Below are 18,275 nucleotides of genomic sequence, written 5' to 3' on the forward strand. Positions count from 1 at the left end.
CCTCATATTTCGGTAATGGGGGACAGTGACAAGTAGTTTGTGTCCAAATACATGTTTTACTATTATCTTTCAATTGCTACCCATTTCCATTATTGCACTGTTATATGGTTCTCTGGTTAGTTCTATACATATGTTTTAGAGATTCAGAAAATTAATGAAATGAGTGAAATATTCCATTTTTATGGGACATTGTTTGAAGAAAAAAATAATGTGAATAGAATAACTCTGTCATTTTTGGAAACATATTTGAAAGAGTAGAAGGTTTTACTATCTTTCATTTTTTAGTGTTAGCTTATTTATTGCAAATTCTATACTGCCCTGGGAAAATAAACAGCAGTGTTTGTAAACTTTTTTTTTTTTTGCAGTTTCGTCATCTGTTTTAGTTCTGTTTTATTGTACAAACTTGCTTATTTGGTTTTACTGAAAATAAAGCATTAAAATCCGTCAAATTCCAGCATTTTACTAGTGTTTCAAGGGAATGCAAAACATGTTTCTTCAGATATCTCAAAAACTCATTTCTGCAGATACTGCCATTTACCTGCCCACCTGATCTTTTGTAGATAAATGTTTTCAGTTTTACTTTTTAGCCTTAATTTAGCTAATTTCTGGCATGAAACACAATCTAGTTTTACACTTCAACAATATTTATTACTAAGATTCAGCACCATAATTCATGTAATTGAAGAGAACTTAGCGTTCGTCCGCGTAGTTTGGAAGGATTTTGACACTCTGCATGAATATATTTATTACTGTTGTCCTGTCTAGTTATCCATGCTATCCTGCAGTCACATGATAGAGGTGTTCCTGTGAAAAAAAAAAGTTTAAATGGATTATTAGCATTCCTATCAGAATTAGTTCCATAAACTGTATTCACCCAAACCTGTTTTTGTGCAGTGGAAAGGGATCGCATAAAAAAATTCGCCCAAAACTTCACGAGTAACTATAAAACATTGTTTTTGCAAAAGTTTAAAAAATATTTTTTTATATGGTGGATAGGGACCGCATAAACAAAGTCTCACATAGAAAATAACCTTAAAACATCTTTAAACGAAATCAAAATAAACCAATAGATAATAATTTTGCTGTATTGTCACAAAGTTTCTCAAAAAAAAAAAATTTTGGGAGGTCACAGTGACCTCTCATCGGGGTGCCCCTGTTGTCACTTGAAGATACTACCTCTCCACTTGTTTTTTCAATAATTTCATCAAGTCTCAATCTGGTTGAAATTTTCATATACTGCACAAAATAAATTGCACAAAAACAGGTTTGGTTGTATATCATAAAACTTTTTACTTCTCTGATAGAAAATTGCAAGTAGAATTTATCCCACAACAGTGCAGCAAGTTGTACGGGCCTCCTGAAGTGAAACTTTTTTTATGCTCACCCGAAATTCTGGGTTTTTTAATTCACAGAATTCTAATAAAAACTTTTTAGTAACTTTCCATAATTTCTTAATGGATCGTCTAAACTGACTATTAACTGGAAGAACAGTAATTAAAGATATATAATTCAATGCTCTAAATAATATAGCAAAACTGGTTTTTTTCATTAATAGTCAGACCGTGATTTAACAAATTTCGCAATTTAATGAATTTTTTTCTTTTTCTGACTAAAATTAAGGCAAAAACCACTATTTAGCGAATAATAAACCCCGAAATAACAAATTTGTTTAACAGCAGAATTTTTTTTTTTGTTAATTTGAGTTAGGAAATATTGGATTGTTTTCCAAATGTTATATCCACACTGTCTGAAGCAAAAAAAAAAGACTTTTCTCGGAGTAAGCAATTTTTCTGAGGGTGAGGGGGAGCAACATATGAATAGTGATTCTGATGCAGAAAATGACTGTGAAACTCCCATTAAAACTTACTTTTTCAAATGCTTTACAAGGCCTGCAAGCTGTAAAAACTTATCTCATGCAGTAGGCTGCAAAAGACACAGTATTTTCTTCTCTCCAAAAAGTTGAAAAAGAACTACAGTAGACCCTCGTTTTATGCGGGGGTTACGTTCCATGGAAATGCCGTGTAAATCAAAACGGCGTAAACTGAAACCTAATAGTAGTGTTAAAATAGGGGTTTGGTTCCGTAGATAAAACAAATACTTCATTCTAGTGAGGACTAATTATATAATAAGTTTAATGTGTACTTATATTGATTTTTATGCATAACATGCATAAAGAAAACATAAATTTAATTTGTGTTCTGTTTTTAAAGAGGAACTGGCAATTAATCATTTTTCTCTAATTCTTTGCAGAGCATTAACGTATCCATGACCAATTGCATCATTTCCATGATAGAATCTTCCTTCACTAACAAATCAGAAAGATCATTTCTATTGTCTAGGAATGGTTCAAAATTTTCAATGTGAACTTTTTGGTTGTGTGTTACCAATGTCGGTATCCTCAAACAATTTTGGCCTCCTTTGTTTTCTTCAAGTGGGTTCTGAACTGTGTGAGTTTAATAACTTTACTTCTGGAAAGAGCTTTGGAACTAATCGCATAAAATGTCTCATGACCCAAACTCAATTATTAGTACGCCAAAATGCAGTTCATTACGTGTAATCTGCATCCCCTGTTTGGATTTTAAAAGGGGAAGAGGTATTTTATCTGTTTGCATTGCCGCATCCGCGTAAAATAAAAACTTATCCGCATAAAATAAAATAAAGGTGTTAAGTCTTAAACCGCGTATAATCGAAACTGCGTAAAACGAGGGTCTACTGTATTTCAAGTCAACTATCAAGGAAATTGTGAAACATCTATTACTCAGTTGGTTCAAAATTTTAAATTAAGTAGTGAGTGATAAGTCGTGGAATGCTGAATAAAAAGTGTAAACTTTCTAATTATGGATATTATTGTGCAGTTGCTTATTAGGGGTTGAAGATATGGAAAGTGCGCTTTAAAAAAAAAAGAAATTCACACCCCGACATTACGAATAAACCCGATTTAACGTATAAAAGTTTCAGTCCCGTTGAATTCGTTAAATCGGGGTCCGACTGTGCTAATTCTCCTCCAATAGCTCTTCTCTGCTATATTTTTGTTCCCAGGAAAAGTGACTTTCCATAATTTCTTAATGGATAACTGAAAGGGCAGTAATTAAACTTATATTATCCAATGCTCTAAATAATACAGCAAAAGTGGGTTTTTTATTAATACTAATTCTCCACCAATAGCTCTTCTCCGCTATATTTTTATTTCCAGGAAAAGTGCTGAGGATTCTTTTGTCTACTTAATGAACAGGGGGAAAAAAATAGTTTTGAAAGGTAGAGAGGAGCAAGGTTTTTTTTTTTTTTTTTTTTGACAACTTTTGACCATGCAGTTGTTTTGTATTGGTTTCTGCCTGCTTAATTCTTACAGGCCGTGGCAATCGCTGAAACCCATGGCAACAAAGAGGGCGCTACATGGCACCCCTGTTTCCATTACTTTGCCATTGATTGGTGGATGCAGTTGTTCCCAGTGGCGCCTAACCCCTTCATTTCCCATTTTTTTTCTTTTAGCATGGAAATCCCGACTTCTTTATTTGCAAAACTAAATCTACAAACAGTAGCATGGATCAGGATGCATCTCCAATTCCCATAGTACTAAATGCTTTACATTTTCCTTTAAAATGCGATCAATTTAACATGAAGTTTTAGGCATGAAATATATGATGGGGGCAATTCTTTGGGTAACTGAAATTTTTAAAGCAAAACCATAAGCATCTTGTCACGTTCTCCGGAAAATATACATTATTTAAAAAATATTTTCCCCTGGTTTCTAGCTCTTTTTAAGCTAAATTTAATACCATAATTGATTTCCCAAAATATCTTTTGCCTTTTTTTTAAAAAAAGAGGTAAAAACAAGAGTAATGACTTGACATGTAGAAAAGTGCTTTGATGTCAATCAGTTGCCATATTTTTAACTATTTTTTAAAATTCAACCAAAAAGTATTTTCAAAATTCAATTGCCCCATTATATTTAGCCTAAAGAGAACAACAAATAGAAGGGGAAAAAATAAATTAGGTATATTTTGTGTGGAATGTGACAATGCTTCTATAGTAGGGACAAACTTAATCTTGCAATGTCATAATGCTGTGATTAGGATCTAGGTAGCCTTCAAAATGCTGCCAGGTTAGGTTTTCCCCAACTATAGTTTTGCTTTTCAGTTACCAATGGAATTTCCCCTTGGATTAAAAAAAATGTTAGACAAAATTTACTTAATTTATACCATACCTGAAAAGAGAAGTAAATGAAGCTGCCGCCAAACAGGTTTAAATACTACTTCTTCAATTGTATACAAAGGGTTTCCACTTAAGTACACTGATTTAAGTGATGGCATGTATGAAAACAAATCATGTGGTAAATATCTTATTCTGTTTCCACTGAAATGAAAATAAAACGACATCTATAATGTAAGAAAAATAAAGAGTTTTCTACTTGCATATTAAAGTCATTTTATCATGCGCAATACAATTTAGTAGTGGTATAGTTAAAGTTTAATTTCTGCATTAAAGTCTATTAAGCTCAAAAAGTTATGAATACAAATCGTCACCTCAGAGCAACAGTAAGACATCTTATCCCAGGAATAACCCCAAGATATCCTACTGTTGCTTTGAGGCGATGAAATGACAAAGGAAATATCACTATAAAATGTTGGCAAAACTATATTAGCTGAAATCCAAATTCAGACTTTGAGTTTAAAAAGTTATTATCGGCACTCTTTTTGCAAAAAATGATTTTGTATGCTGGCAATTAATTTTAATTTCCATTAAAACCCTATGTACTTCCTTTCCAAGGGCGCCCTAATGCAAAATTTAAAGGGGGGGGGACTCATATTTTCCGCATGGTTTAGCAGTATATTTTCCTCATAGAAACCGATTTCAGTAGATTACAGTTATTAAAATTTGACATTTTTAATAACTTATTCATTAATTGCTGGAGAAGAAACGTTTTTACATTTTTGCAAAGAAAAGAAGTATTAAAAGCAAGGAAGTTCTAATTTCAAAGGGGGCTTGAGCCACACTTGCCCCCCCCCCCATTTGGGCACTCTTGTTTCTTTCCCAAAGTCAGAGAAGAATTGTAAAAAAAACACGCACACATTTCAGCCTTAAGCATATGCGCTCCCATATACAAAATTTTAAAGGGGGGGGGGGGGCTGGGACTCAGATATTTTCCTCATGGTTAAGCAGGAATTTTTTTTCCATGGAAACTGATTTCAATACATATTAGAGTTGTTAAAATTAGACATTTTTAATAACTTATTCATTAATGACTGGAGAAAAAATGGTTTTACATTTTTGCAAAGAAAAAAGTACTAAAAGCAAGGAAGTTCAAATTTCTTAGGGGGGTGGGGGCTTGAGCCAAACTTGAGTATGAGCGTCCATGATCTTAAGTTCCTTCCCACCCAGGTAGTGCACTTTGTTTCCTAAATGTTTTAAAATGGTTGCCAATGTTGTGAGCAGGGCCCCGACTATCTAAAAGTGAGACCCAAGGCCCATGTTGCTTTGGAGGAAAATTTTTTTGGAGGAGGACAAAAATATATTACATTAATAACTTGAATGTTTTCCCCCGACCTTTCCATGATTTTTCTGATCAAAATAAAATCTTCTGCCATTCCCAAGCTTTCCAAGTTCTCAATAACCTGTGGGAACCCTGTATCAAGCAACTGTTTTAGCAGAACAAAAAAATGAGCTTTTAGATGTTAAGTCTAATGAGAAGTTTATCTCGGATGATTATTTTATCCTGCAAATATGTGCCTTATTCAGGGGTGCCCACTTAGGGATGGGGGGGGGGGGGTTATGGCGCAGTCTGTGCTATTGAAATTTTTAGGAGGGGTTGTTTTGAGGGGTATTTTTCTCATTGGGGGAGGGGGGTCTCTGCGATATTGAGGTGGTGCACCCTTGCCCTCAGGGAAGGGGGGCTTATTCACATTAGACTTATTACAATCACAAATATGAACTGTAGTTCATTGTAAACAAAGTTTGTAAGGTTCTTACAGCTTGACCATGAAAAGAAGGCGGATGACCTTGAAGCAAAAAACATCATTTGTAATAGGTTGTTTGTTATTATTTTGGAATAATAGGATTAGCGAGACCATGCCTCTTACTATTCAGTGCTTTCTGGCAGATTCTACCTATTACAAGTGATACAAATAATGTTTCGCTTCAAGGTAATCCGCCTTCTTTTCGTGGTCAAGCTTTACCTTAACCCTATAATTGTGAGAAAATTTGCTGTCATGGGCAACATCGTTCTCTTGATCTCTGTCAATTGATTGCCATCCAAAGTCAGCCTGTTCAGTTTAGTGAAAGGTGAAAATGCAAACTCGTCGATCCTTTCTATGTTGTTCCTCTGGAATGCGAACGACTGGATCTCCAGGTGCCGGATGTTGGAAATCCCGTCAGTTATTTCTTGCAGTTGCGAGTCGTGAACCAGCACCTCCATCAGTTGCGACATCCTGGCCAATTGGGACCAGTTCCAACTTTTGGAAAAGGTGCTGTTGAAGATTTCGATCAAGTGAAGCGAGTCTTCCAAGCCTCGAAGAGCGACGTCCGTTTGACTTAGGCTACTGAGACTAGAGTTTTCAACGCATAGTACCTGTGAAGAAAATGACAATTTAAAAATTGTTTGGCAGTTTGAAGAAATCCGGTTGAACAACCAGTGGATGAACCTAATTAAAGGTAATGTAGTGAAAAAGAAATTGCAGTAATAATAAATAAGTTTCAAAATTTTTCTTCTCAGGACATTACGGTAAATGGCTACTTTGGCCCTAAGGTCCTTCTTTGGCCCAAATTGAGGAAAAGGTACAATGTTCTCTGTAAACCTTCAGGAAGCAATTTTCAAACATATTTTGACAGAATCTGTAAGAGAGCAACTCAGTAACCAAGCAGTTCGATAGCTCTTTACTGCTGTAAACCTATTAACGCTACTGGTTTTGTGTTCTTTGTGCTTAAGTGTGTCTTTATAATCTCTCAAACTTTTACATGCAAAAGCAGTTCTATATCAGCTAAGAGTTTGTTAAGTACCTATTTATGAATACTATTCTTAAGCTTTACTTTTACTTTATGTGCATTATGTACACTATGTGAACATGTGTGCACTATGTATGCATATGAACACTATGAGCTTTACTATGTATATGTTCTTCTGTTACAATTCTCATTTTGTGTTATATTTTAATAATTAACCGAAAGTTGACCTAATACTTGGAAAAAGTGGCGTGGGTAGAACTTTTCCTATGGGGTCTAAAGGTACGTGTTTCATTAGACCCTTTCCTCCTATTAGAGGAAATATAAAATCTAATATTAAATTTCACTTTTATAGTTTGTGAAAGAACATAATTAGGGCCTTAACTTTTTGCCTTAATTGTTTACCAAATAATTTTTTTTAACAAGTCTGATATGAAATGCTTTTGTTAATGTTTTTGATGATTTATTGAAAAATGGTTAAATTATTTACATGGATATATTTCAAAGAAAACAGATAGGAAAAACTATCTGATAACGTGAAAAAATAAATAACGATGAAAAAGTAAATAAATAAATAAATAAAAAATGAGTTGATTGACAATGTCCCCATTAGAGTTGTTGCTAAAAAAATATAGGGCAAAAAAAAAAAAAAAGCGACATTGTTTAGACACTTATCTACTGTTACGAAAATTATTGATGTAAGGAGAACTTTTTTTTAACTCTAGATGTGTTTTAAATCAGGTACATATCTCGGAATAAGAAAAATCCTAGATAGAATATTTGATTATTGCCACCAAAATGCATCATCGATGAACAACTGTTGAATACAGAAATTTGGTTCATCAATATGAAAAAGCCTTAGAAATACCCAATGAGTAACAATGGAGTTGTTTCCTTCAGTCAAAGGTAGTACTTTTTGTCACTGAAATTGATAGAATAAGCAAAAAAATAAAGAAAGATGGACCCAGAAAATACTTTCATTTTCCCAACAGTTATTTTTTAATTAATTTTTTAAGATGTCCGATTTTTCAAACAAGGTGTGGTCTTGATGACGTCACAAATGACGCTCTTTGGCGCATCTTTCTACCACCTTTCCACGTTATGATAATCAAGAAGCGAATCAAAATTGCGCTCTACGCTTGCTATCAACCCTATCGTTGCCAATACACGTGAGTAAAGTTTGCGGATTAAATATTTTGCTATGTGAATGGCAATACTGAATGGCATTTCATCATTTGTGATGTCATCGGCAAGAAATGTAAACAATGAAAGCGCACCGATTTAAGTAATTTTTTAAAAATATTAAACAAATTATTTAAAAAATTCTCAGATCCTATGTTTTTAAGCGTGCTCTTTCAGAAAAAAATACTTTTAAAATTTTGGAAGCGACCCCATTGGAACAAAAACTGAAAAGCTGGACCGAACTGGTTATAAGAATCTACATTAATAATATAAAGCTGAAGAGTTTGTTTGTTTGAACTCACTAAGCTCAAAATACAAAATTTTTAAACTGATTCTCCCTAATAGCCGACACCTCCCAAGAACGGAAAAAACATCCAGTCCTGGAACTGTCTGCTATTCTTTGTTTCCTTCTGTGAAGGAAATGTGTCATTGATTTCATATCCAGTAATTTAATTCATGCGTCCCATTAGACCCTTAGCAAGTCCCATTAGACCCAAGAATGGGGAACCAAAAGGACAAAACGCATTTCATCAAAATGAGTCAAATTCTTGTTTAAGAAAAGGAACCACAACTAAACTGTTATCCCTGAATTTTTTATAATATATAAAAAATAGATTTATGTAGCATAAGGTTTAGCTGTTTTAGAGTAAAATGCAAAATATGTCTTGTTAGACCCCAATTTCCCCTGCATTCATTTTTATTACTTAAAGCAACATGTATGAGGTCGGATAATTATTTTTTGTTAAAACTATCTTATACAGTTGGCGCTCATTATAATGACCACTCATTATAAAGACCAATCCATTATAACGACCTGTGCTAAAAGTTCCAACTTTGTTAAAATGAACTGTATGTTAATTTGCTTCTGGTATAACGACAATTCTACATCATCTAATCCAATACAGTGACCGAATTCAGCGAACACTATTCCTGGTGTTTTTTTCCAATGATACTAATATGTAACTTGGAATAATCTTTATTACAGTTTATGGACTGGAAGAAGGTGTAGAATACGAAGTGGGTATTTTTACAGCTTTGCATCTTTCTAAAACAGCATGGAATTCAGAAAAGACCATCAGGAATTGCCTCCACCATGTTGAATTTAAAAAGCAAAGGAAAAATGCTTAAATGATTTGTCAGGCAATCCAAGGTAAAATTTCGACGAAGAAGATGAAAAATTTCTAAAAAATCTGAAATTGGTAGAAGTCTTAAACTTTGACTGTTATACTTAAATCAATTATGATTTAGAATTTTTCAAACACGTGTCTGTCAGAAAATGAAGTACCTCTCGATATTGTGCACAAAAAGAAATTAATGTATCATGATCAGATGAAAAAGAAGAAATTGAGACCAAAGTTCCCAGTATGAAAAATGTTTCAAATGCTCGAGAAAATTTTAAGTGTTTCTTTTAAAAGCAAGAAAAACACTATTTATCATCTATAACTGAAATGGAAAATTATGTTTTGCAAAAATCACATGTGCTCAAAAGGAAAACAACTGTTTCTGATTTTATATTCAGAAAATAAATGATTTGTAAGTACTGTAATACAATTTTTCCTATATTTTCTTCTTAGAAATATTTTGTCATAATATTTTGCACCCATAATTAAAAAAAAATTCCCAGGATAAAAAATAATTTGGGCATTTTACTGGAATCTTTAAAAAAGTGTTAATTGTATTGGAACAACGGAATGATGCATGTGCATATTTAAAAAAAATCTATCTCTTATAATGACTACTCATTATAAAGACCTTTTTCTCTGGCACGGAGATGGTCGTTATATCGAGCGTCGACTGTAGTGTCAATACTCAGTTGTTTCCGAATTAACGAAGAATTAATGTGCGTTTGGATTTCACATTTGTTTGAATTATAAAATGATGTTTCTCTCATATCAGTTGTTGTTATTCTATGCTTATATGCTTCAGTTTATTAGATTTCACTTAAAAAAAAAAAAAAAAAATCTGCACTTTATACATGACTTTTACAACGTACTGAAATAAAAGATCTCAGATCTTTAAGTTTTAAAAACTCTATTTGAATTTTTATGCTCTATAGTTTATTACTCCCTGTGTCTAAAAGTTAGTTTTGCATAAATTCCAGCCAATCGTTTCAAATTTTTTTACTTTGCTAAACTTCATACAAAAGAAAAACAAATACTAATGAATAGTAGTACAGTAGACACCCTTGTTTTACACGGGTTTATTTTACACGGTTTCGATTATACTCGGTTTAAGATTTGACACTTTTATTTTACACAGATGAGTTTTGGTTTTACACGGATGCGGCAATGCAAACAGATAAAATTTTCCCTCTTTCAAAATCCAAACTCCTAAAGATTGTAGATTACGCGTAATCAACTGCATTTTGGCGTGCTAATAATCAAGCCACTGGAGACATTTTATGCGACTGGTTCCAGAGCTCTTTCCAGAAGTCGAGTTATTAAACTCACACAATTCAGAGCTCGCTGGAAGAAGAGCTTTGAGGAGTGACAAAGGAGGCCAAAACCAACGAGGATACTGATGTCGGTGACGCACAACCAAAAACGTTCACATTGAAAATTTTGAGCCATTCCTAGACAATAGAAATGATCTTTCTGATTTGTTAGTTAAGGAAAATTTAATCATGGAAATGACGCAAGTGGTCATGGATGCGTTAATGCTGCAAAGAATTACTGAGAAAAATTAATAATGACTGCCAAAAGACTATAATAGCCAGCTCCTCTTTATAAACAGGACACGAAATTAATTTATGTTTTCTTTATGCATGTTGTGCATAAAAGTAATTATATGTACACATTAAACTTATTATGCAATTAGTCATCACCAGAATGAAGTACTTTGTTACCTTCGGAACCAAACCGCTATTTCAACACTAGTATCAGGTCTCAATTTACGCGGTTTCGATTTACGCGGTATTTCCGTGGAATGTAACCCCCGCGTAAAACGAGGGTCTACTGTATTTTCCAATTTATACCATATTACCTCCTAAAGCAATCGTCAAAAAGCGAAATAACAATGCAGAAAAAATAAGTGCCGTTGTTTATCCCAACAATTAATGGTACTATTAACAATAACTGTAATATTTATTAAAAAAAAAAAAAAACTTTTCATTTTAAGCTGACTGAAGAAAAAATTATAAAACAGATTGTTAATACATTCGTTTAAATACTAAATTGATTTACATTTATCTAAAATTTCCTTTGCAACCCTCGACCACGTTCATGAAGCAACTCAAAGCATCATTTACTAAACAAATATTCATTGAATATGACGTCACCTGGCAATGACTATTTTTGTCCAAACATTTTGATAACAGTATTCTTGAAGTGATAACAAAGTATGTCAATTCTACACAAATCTTTCTGTGCTAATTTCGCTGTTGATAATGTTGGAACAGCTCGAAAATTGCGTAATCAATGGGGTATTAAGTTGATTTTGCAGATAATTTTCAACAATGTAACAAATAAAAAAAAAAAAAGAAAAAAATAATAATAATAATAATTGAAGCGATTTATGAGATCAGAACTCAGATCGTCAATTAATTACTTTAATGCAGACCGATCTAGTGAACGACGAATTGTTCTGTAGCAGTGGTGTGCCCAACCTTTTTTCTTGGGGACAACCCTTCTCTTATATCCGAAGAACGCACTTCGCATAAGGATGAACCGCTCGAGCCAGAACACGTATATATTTTTCTTAAATTTGAACAACCTGGGAAAACATGGAAAACGGCAAAAAATTAAAAACCAAGAATTGTCGTCATCATATTTCATAGTTATTTTATTAATGCGACGATTGTATCTGTTTTCCATAAACTAATTTCTGAATATTTGGATTTGGCTGCGAATTTGTAAAATTTTGACAAATCACCTGTATCTATGTAGGATATTAAAAAAAAATATTCCGCGGAGAAGTGATTTAATTGACTGACTCAGCGAGGGTTTCTTATAACGGATTGTCGAAAACGTTTATGCTGTTGTTTCTGGGAAGTTTAAAAGCAGGGTTTTCGATTCATCAAGCAGGCCGCATATGTCCCGCACACCGTGGGCTCCTCTGGTTTGCAGCATTTCCTCTTGTAGAATTCTAGATACTTACACTGACATTGCACTAGATGCATCTAGGAAACTGAAATACAGAAAAGAAATAGTTCTGTGGAGGTTAAGTGAATCATCAAGGGTTGCTGACGGATTGTCGAAAGCGGTTCCACAGTTTTTTTTTTTTTTGTGTGTGTGGGGGGGGGGGGGGGAGTTTTAACACAATGCTGTTTTGGGAAGTTCTAGAGCGTGGTTTTTAATTCATGACGTTGTACAAAACGGGCATCATATGGCCCGCAGACCGTGGGCGCCTCTGGTTTGCAACATTCTCTCTTGCACAATTCTAGAGACTTACACTGACAGCGCACTAGATGCATCTAGGAAATTAAGATGCAGGAAAGAAAAAATTCTGTGGAGGTTAAGCGACTTACTAAGGGTTGCTGACGGATTGTCGAAAGCGGTTCTACATTTTTTTTGGGGGGGGGGGGGAGGAGTTTTAGCACAATGTTGCTTTGGGAAGTTCTAGAGCGTGGTTTTCAATTCGTGACATTGAACAAAACGGGCCTCATATGGCCCGCAGATCGTGAGGTTGGCGCTTCTGATTTGCAGCATTCCCTCTTGCACAATATATAGTACAGTCAATAGATACATTTTACCTTGCGAAAAATGGGGTCAAAGATTTTATTTTTTTAATTTGTACATATTGGTGCCGACATGGAAAAACCAAGTTATCCAACACGAAAGACCCCGGGAGAACTTTTGGGGGCCGAAAAACCACAAAAATTTATGACTTTTTTTGTTTTTTCCAAAATATCTCCGAAATGGTTCAACTTAGAAAAAAGTTTTAAATGTAAAGTTTGAAGAACATAAAATTTCCTACAACTTTTGTATTTACAACTTTTTTGTAGCACAGATAACAAGCTTGCTATAGCTCTTTGAAAATAGGCAGTTTTCCTCCACTCCGAAAAAAAAGCTTTCACACTGAAAGCAAGGCGTCATAATTATTAGAACTTCAATAGAAACTTTAGTTTCAGAGAGTTTATCGACAGTTAGAGTAGTTTGAGTTTCTTGCTCACCCCCCCCCCCCCCCGCTGGACACAGTAGCAATTCTGGCTGACAGATTAGTTCCCACTAGACTCCAAAAACAAACGATGTATTATGAAATTGAAATACATATATACGCATTCATTTAAAGCACATACGACGATGCAATAATAATTTAAAAACCTTCCCCACTGCTCACGAACTAACTTTTCTGATCTGACAGAGGTAGTCTTCATCAGACTCCAATAATAGATGATATATTGTTGTTTGTAACTGGATTACACAATATATACATTCATTTGAGGGATATAATTCGTACATTCTAATCTAATTATTGCAAACAAAGATGCGATTTTTAAATATTAATGTGAAGGAATGAATACTAGGCAGCTAATTAGCAAACAATCAACACAGTCATGCATCCTATGCTCTGATACAATAATAATAATAAACCCTCCCCCACCGCTCACGAACTAATATTTCTAGTCTGACAGAGGTAGTCTTCAGTCAGACTCCAATAACATATGATTTATATTGCAGTTTGTAATTGAATTACAAAATCTTCTCATTCATTTAAAGCACATAATTCGTACCATCTCTTCTATTACAAGCGAAAATGCAATATTCGAATATAAATGTGAATGAATAAATATTAGGGTGATAATAAACAAACAATAGACATAAAAATGAATAAATAAAGGTGCAATAGTAATACGTAATGAACACTTAGAAAAAATTCTGCAGAAACTGACTTTTTGAGGCATGAAAATCCAACTGTAGAAGATTAATACATACATCTAAATTACAGAGAGATTCATTCGACCTTAAAGCAAATAGAGACTTAACAACAAAATATGCTGTTTATCTTCTTCGAAGCCGTTTTGAAGGTCCAGGTTCTCCCAGTTCAGAATCTGTAGGGGGTAGAAAGAAGCTGTGGTCCTTTAATTGTTCATCTCCTTGTTGCGGAATTCCAAAAGCTCCTGGAACAAATTATCTTCTTCAACAGTCTCATCCAAAGATGAAATTTCTGCAACATTTTCACAATTTGTGCCACTGCAGTGTTTGCACGTGCTGGAGCATTTTAAACCTGCCTTGTGACAAGAACAGGCTCCAGTACAATTTTTCTTGCAGGTAAAAGGTACAATCTTCAAAAGATTCAGAGTAACTGAATCTCTTTTCGTGTCAATATGCATTAGACCATGCGTCCTGCGTTCCCAACCCCATTTCTCTGGATCAATTATGTTGCCCAACCAACTTTGAATTTGGTGGTAGAACCGATATGAGTGATAACGTCCAGCATGCCCCCCCTCCCCGCTCGTTGGAGGTAGCCCTGCAAGATTTATCTTAGCCCTGTATGCTAGTTTTATAAAAAGATTAAATTGCAAAGTATCCAAAGATAGGTTCAAATACTTTACGTCACCTGTGTATAATATTTGCAAAATGTTTTCTCCAGCTGCAGCTAAGGAAGGCATCATGATGACAGATTGGGTCCATAAATACTTCAATAGCTTCCTTAATTTCAGGAGGTTTTTTTTTTTGGATTATTTTGTACAACTTAATTTTGCCTTGGCCAAAGATTGCCGAAGTCGTATCACACCCACAAGACGCATGGATGAAAAGAATATTGCTGGGGTCAAACTTAAAAGATTTAGTGGGGAAAAAAACAAATCACAAGCATTCCCTCTTCCAGGTTTTATAAAGAACAAGTTGCTGAAAGGCTGTCCTAAAGCTGTCATCAGTCCTCTCGCTCACTATAACAACCTTTTCAATTTCTTTTGCCTTTGAAAGAGCAGTGAGTGAGTGAGTCGGCGTCATCTTGAGTCTGCCTGACTTCAATACCACACTTTTCGAAATATGTCTCAAGAAGTGGAATAAGACAATTCTTTTTGTTATAATTTGCCAGAAATCTTTCTTAAGGAATTTAGTTAATATGTTAGGTTCAACCATTACTTCAAGGGAAGAGATTGATTGCTCATTGATATAGCATTTATGACAGGTAGTGTGAATTGTCACTTCTTTTAAGAACTTCAAAAAACGCTGATGTTCTTCATTTTGCCGTTTTGCGCTGCATCTTTGAAGATTGTCTGTTCCCATCTCCTTCACAATCTTTATTTCGCATTCATGCAAACTGATTTCGCAAATAATAATGATAATAATAAAAAATAAAAAAAAAACACCTTGGTCAGGCGTAATCATTTCTAGGAAAAAAAATTGTAATTCAGAACACACAAATTGATAAAACATACTCTCGCTCAAACCCTGAAGTGACCAACATGAGTAGCTATTGAGTCGATTCATCTCATTTGGAGAGAAAAAGGGGGGGGGGGAATGGAATGAGGGTGTTTTGTTTAAATTAAAGGGAACGGAGGCATTTACCCTCAGCTGTGAAAGACAAATGATTTAAAAGGTCAGACTGCCGGCGTTTCTCCTTTTTTCCTCCGTTATCCGATGCGCTTTCACGCACTTCGCTGAAGGAGTTCAGAAAAAGTGTAACTTTCAAGAAGCTGTAACTCGCTTGCTTTTCATGCTACAAAAATGTTGTAATGACAAAAGTTGAAGGAAATTCAATCCTCTTTAACATTTGCATTGGAAGTTTTTTTGTAATTTTAACCATTTTTGAGATATTTTGAAAATACTACAAAAAGTCACAAATTTTTGGGGGTTTTCGGCCCCCAAAAGTTCTCCCGAGGTCTTTCGTGTTGGATAACTTGGTTTTTTCATATTGGCACTAGTATACACAAATTTAAAAAATAAAATCTTTGATCCCATTTTCTGTAAGGCAAGCCCGTTTTTTTCTACCTATTGACCGGACTAACAAGAGACTTACACTATAAAATACAGGAAAGTTAAAGTTCTGTCGAGGTTAAGCGACATAACGGATTGTCGAAAGCGGTTCCACTTTTTTTTAGGAAGTTTTAGCACAATGATTTTCAATCCTTTTCACGTCGCGTCCCCATTTTTGTCAATTAAACAGCTCGCGTCCCCATATGTATACCCTCTCTCCATATTGATTCAGTATTAAGAAACATTGCATGCGTTTTAGATGAGAACTCATGGTGCTTTTTTTTTTGCTGTTCTTATGCTCATAATGTCTTGAAGCATAGATAAATGACTCATTCATCGAATCATCATGCGTGTAACTCGAAATAAACATGAATGTTTAAGAGATTAACTTGTAAAAACAACTATAAGACATGAGTGCAAACATACAGTGGTGGTAAAAGAAAAATTGCATTACCCGCGCCGCAAAGAAGAGGAATATCATCCCGACTGCATTCAACACACAGTCAAGTATCTCGTATACCAGATGATTTGGAGATGTATTTCTGATCAAGGAGTTGGTGGGCTGCACTTTGTGCAAGGAACATTAAACGCTCAGGTGTATATTGGCAATTTGGAGGGCTTCCTACTATCCGGGATCACTTTACTTCAATACCAAAGATAAGTAATTTTTTTTCTCTAAACTCACAAGCAGGTTTAGAGATGGAAAAATGAGCACGGGGTCAGTAATTTGCCTTGGCCCAGAAACAGCCCCGATCTACGCAAACAATTATCGGATTCCTGCTGTTAATTGTTTATTTCGTAAGTTTTTCAGAATTTCACATACATTCATCGTTAATCGGTCGACCAAAACCTCTCACATAATCCCATTGTTGTGAAAATGCGAGAGTGATGCATTTTTTTTTTTACCTGCAGTGTAATTCTTAAAGATATTGTGAAAAATTGGTTTCTTACTTCGAAAGATGTCCCAACAAAAGCATCTTGTGGTATGTACCTCAAGCTACTCTCAATCAGTTTAAGCTCAAATATTTTGAAACCCTTTGATGCCCTCACAGCTGATTCCAGAGCATCCTCAGATTGCAAACCGTTGCAACTGATGATCGGAAAATCTTCTCCAGTGCTGTCTTGCACGTTTTTGCAAGTGCATGGTCGTAGGGTTTCCTCCGGTGGGCAAGTGCGTACAGCGTCAACGACTAGGAAAACCAAGCACAAAATAATAGTTAATTTGGGGAGAGTCATCTCAAACGACTCTGGGTATGTGTCTGTAAGCGTAGTGGGAAAGGATGGTAGAGAATTCTCTTTGTTCGAAGCAGGTGCTCCATATCTTCCTTTCTTGAGGACAAGATAAAAGTAAAAAACAGCTCCGATCGAAGCGGGAGACCAACTGTTATCTTTATCACCAATTGGGACGTCACAAATTCTTGGGAACTGAAGTGTGTGGGAGATATTGATTTGTCAAATCATCTCAACTTAATGCTTGACGGTTTGTTTGTTTGATTTGTTTCGCGCTGTCTGTGATATGTGTTTTCATTTTCCTTTGAATGATTAAATGCTCTATTTCAGGGTTATTCTACATATTGTTTTACCCTTTCAGATAAGATGGTACAAAATGGGATTCTAGAAGTTCAAGGCCCCCCACAGCGGTTCAAAATTTGCATACGATTATAAGAATGTGGAGAATTTTATCTGTGTGTGAGTCCTTTGAGAAATGGTTGTTTGATAGCATAAGACCTCTTTTGCACCTGTACTTAATACGATCTGTGAGTGTTTTCAGAATTTTCTGGTGAGATGGCTACAAATGGTTGCAAAAATTATCTATTTATCGTTCGAACGCTTTTTAATTTACCAATATATTTGCGAGAAGTATACAACAGCTTATAAACAATAGGGAAAAAAAGGGAAACGAAATTAGAAGTCTTAATTCAGTAGTTGACTATTTTTTCCTTCTAATATTTTGTTTTTAAGTTTGCAGTTTCACAAAACATTCTCGGAAATAGTTAAAACTGCTGGTGTATGGCATAGTAATACATAATATATTTGGTTAAAATAAAAGGAGTTCTTCGGATCCCATGAAACACGTGTGTATGCAGTTCTCCGCAAATTTCAGCAATTGAACATTTTTTTTTTCTTTTACTTTTCTGCACAGAGGTGTTTTTATATTTCATAGAGAGATATATACAGTGGCTCCCAAAAGTGTTCGTACACTTTGAAATTTTTTAGTAAAACCAAAATAACGCGAAACTGAATTCGAATATGAAGTTCAATATTTTTTCACATCATTTCTACGTCATTCTAAAT

General features: G+C 34.7%; 1 protein-coding gene across 1 annotated transcript; it reads right to left on the bottom strand.

Annotated features, from left to right (window-relative positions):
* Window positions 1–613: 613 nt before the first annotated feature.
* On the bottom strand, window positions 614–17,306 carry LOC129217617 (slit homolog 1 protein-like). The gene is made up of 4 exons (XM_054851945.1): window positions 16,932–17,306; window positions 6,174–6,565; window positions 4,205–4,353; window positions 614–804 (listed from the first exon to the last, which is right to left on the bottom strand). Exons 1-4 carry the CDS (start codon window positions 17,214–17,216, stop codon window positions 659–661), a joined length of 972 nt encoding a protein of 323 aa, XP_054707920.1. The 5' UTR covers window positions 17,217–17,306; the 3' UTR covers window positions 614–658.
* Window positions 17,307–18,275: the final 969 nt, after the last annotated feature.

The sequence above is a fragment of the Uloborus diversus genome, chromosome 2 (genome assembly GCF_026930045.1).
Source record: "Uloborus diversus isolate 005 chromosome 2, Udiv.v.3.1, whole genome shotgun sequence".
NCBI lineage: Eukaryota > Metazoa > Arthropoda > Arachnida > Araneae > Uloboridae > Uloborus > Uloborus diversus.

Excerpts from the sequence above, each read along its gene's own strand:
- LOC129217617 (XM_054851945.1), bottom strand. The coding sequence starts at position 17,216 with ATGACTCTCCCCAAATTAACTATTATTTTGTGCTTGGTTTTCCTAGTC. Across the intron at positions 6,566-16,931 it reads TTGTTGGGACATCTTTCGAA|GTACTATGCGTTGAAAACTC; the intron begins GTAAGAAACCAA and ends TTTTCTTCACAG. Across the intron at positions 805-4,204 it reads TCATTTACTTCTCTTTTCAG|GAACACCTCTATCATGTGAC; the intron begins GTATGGTATAAA and ends TTTTTTTCACAG.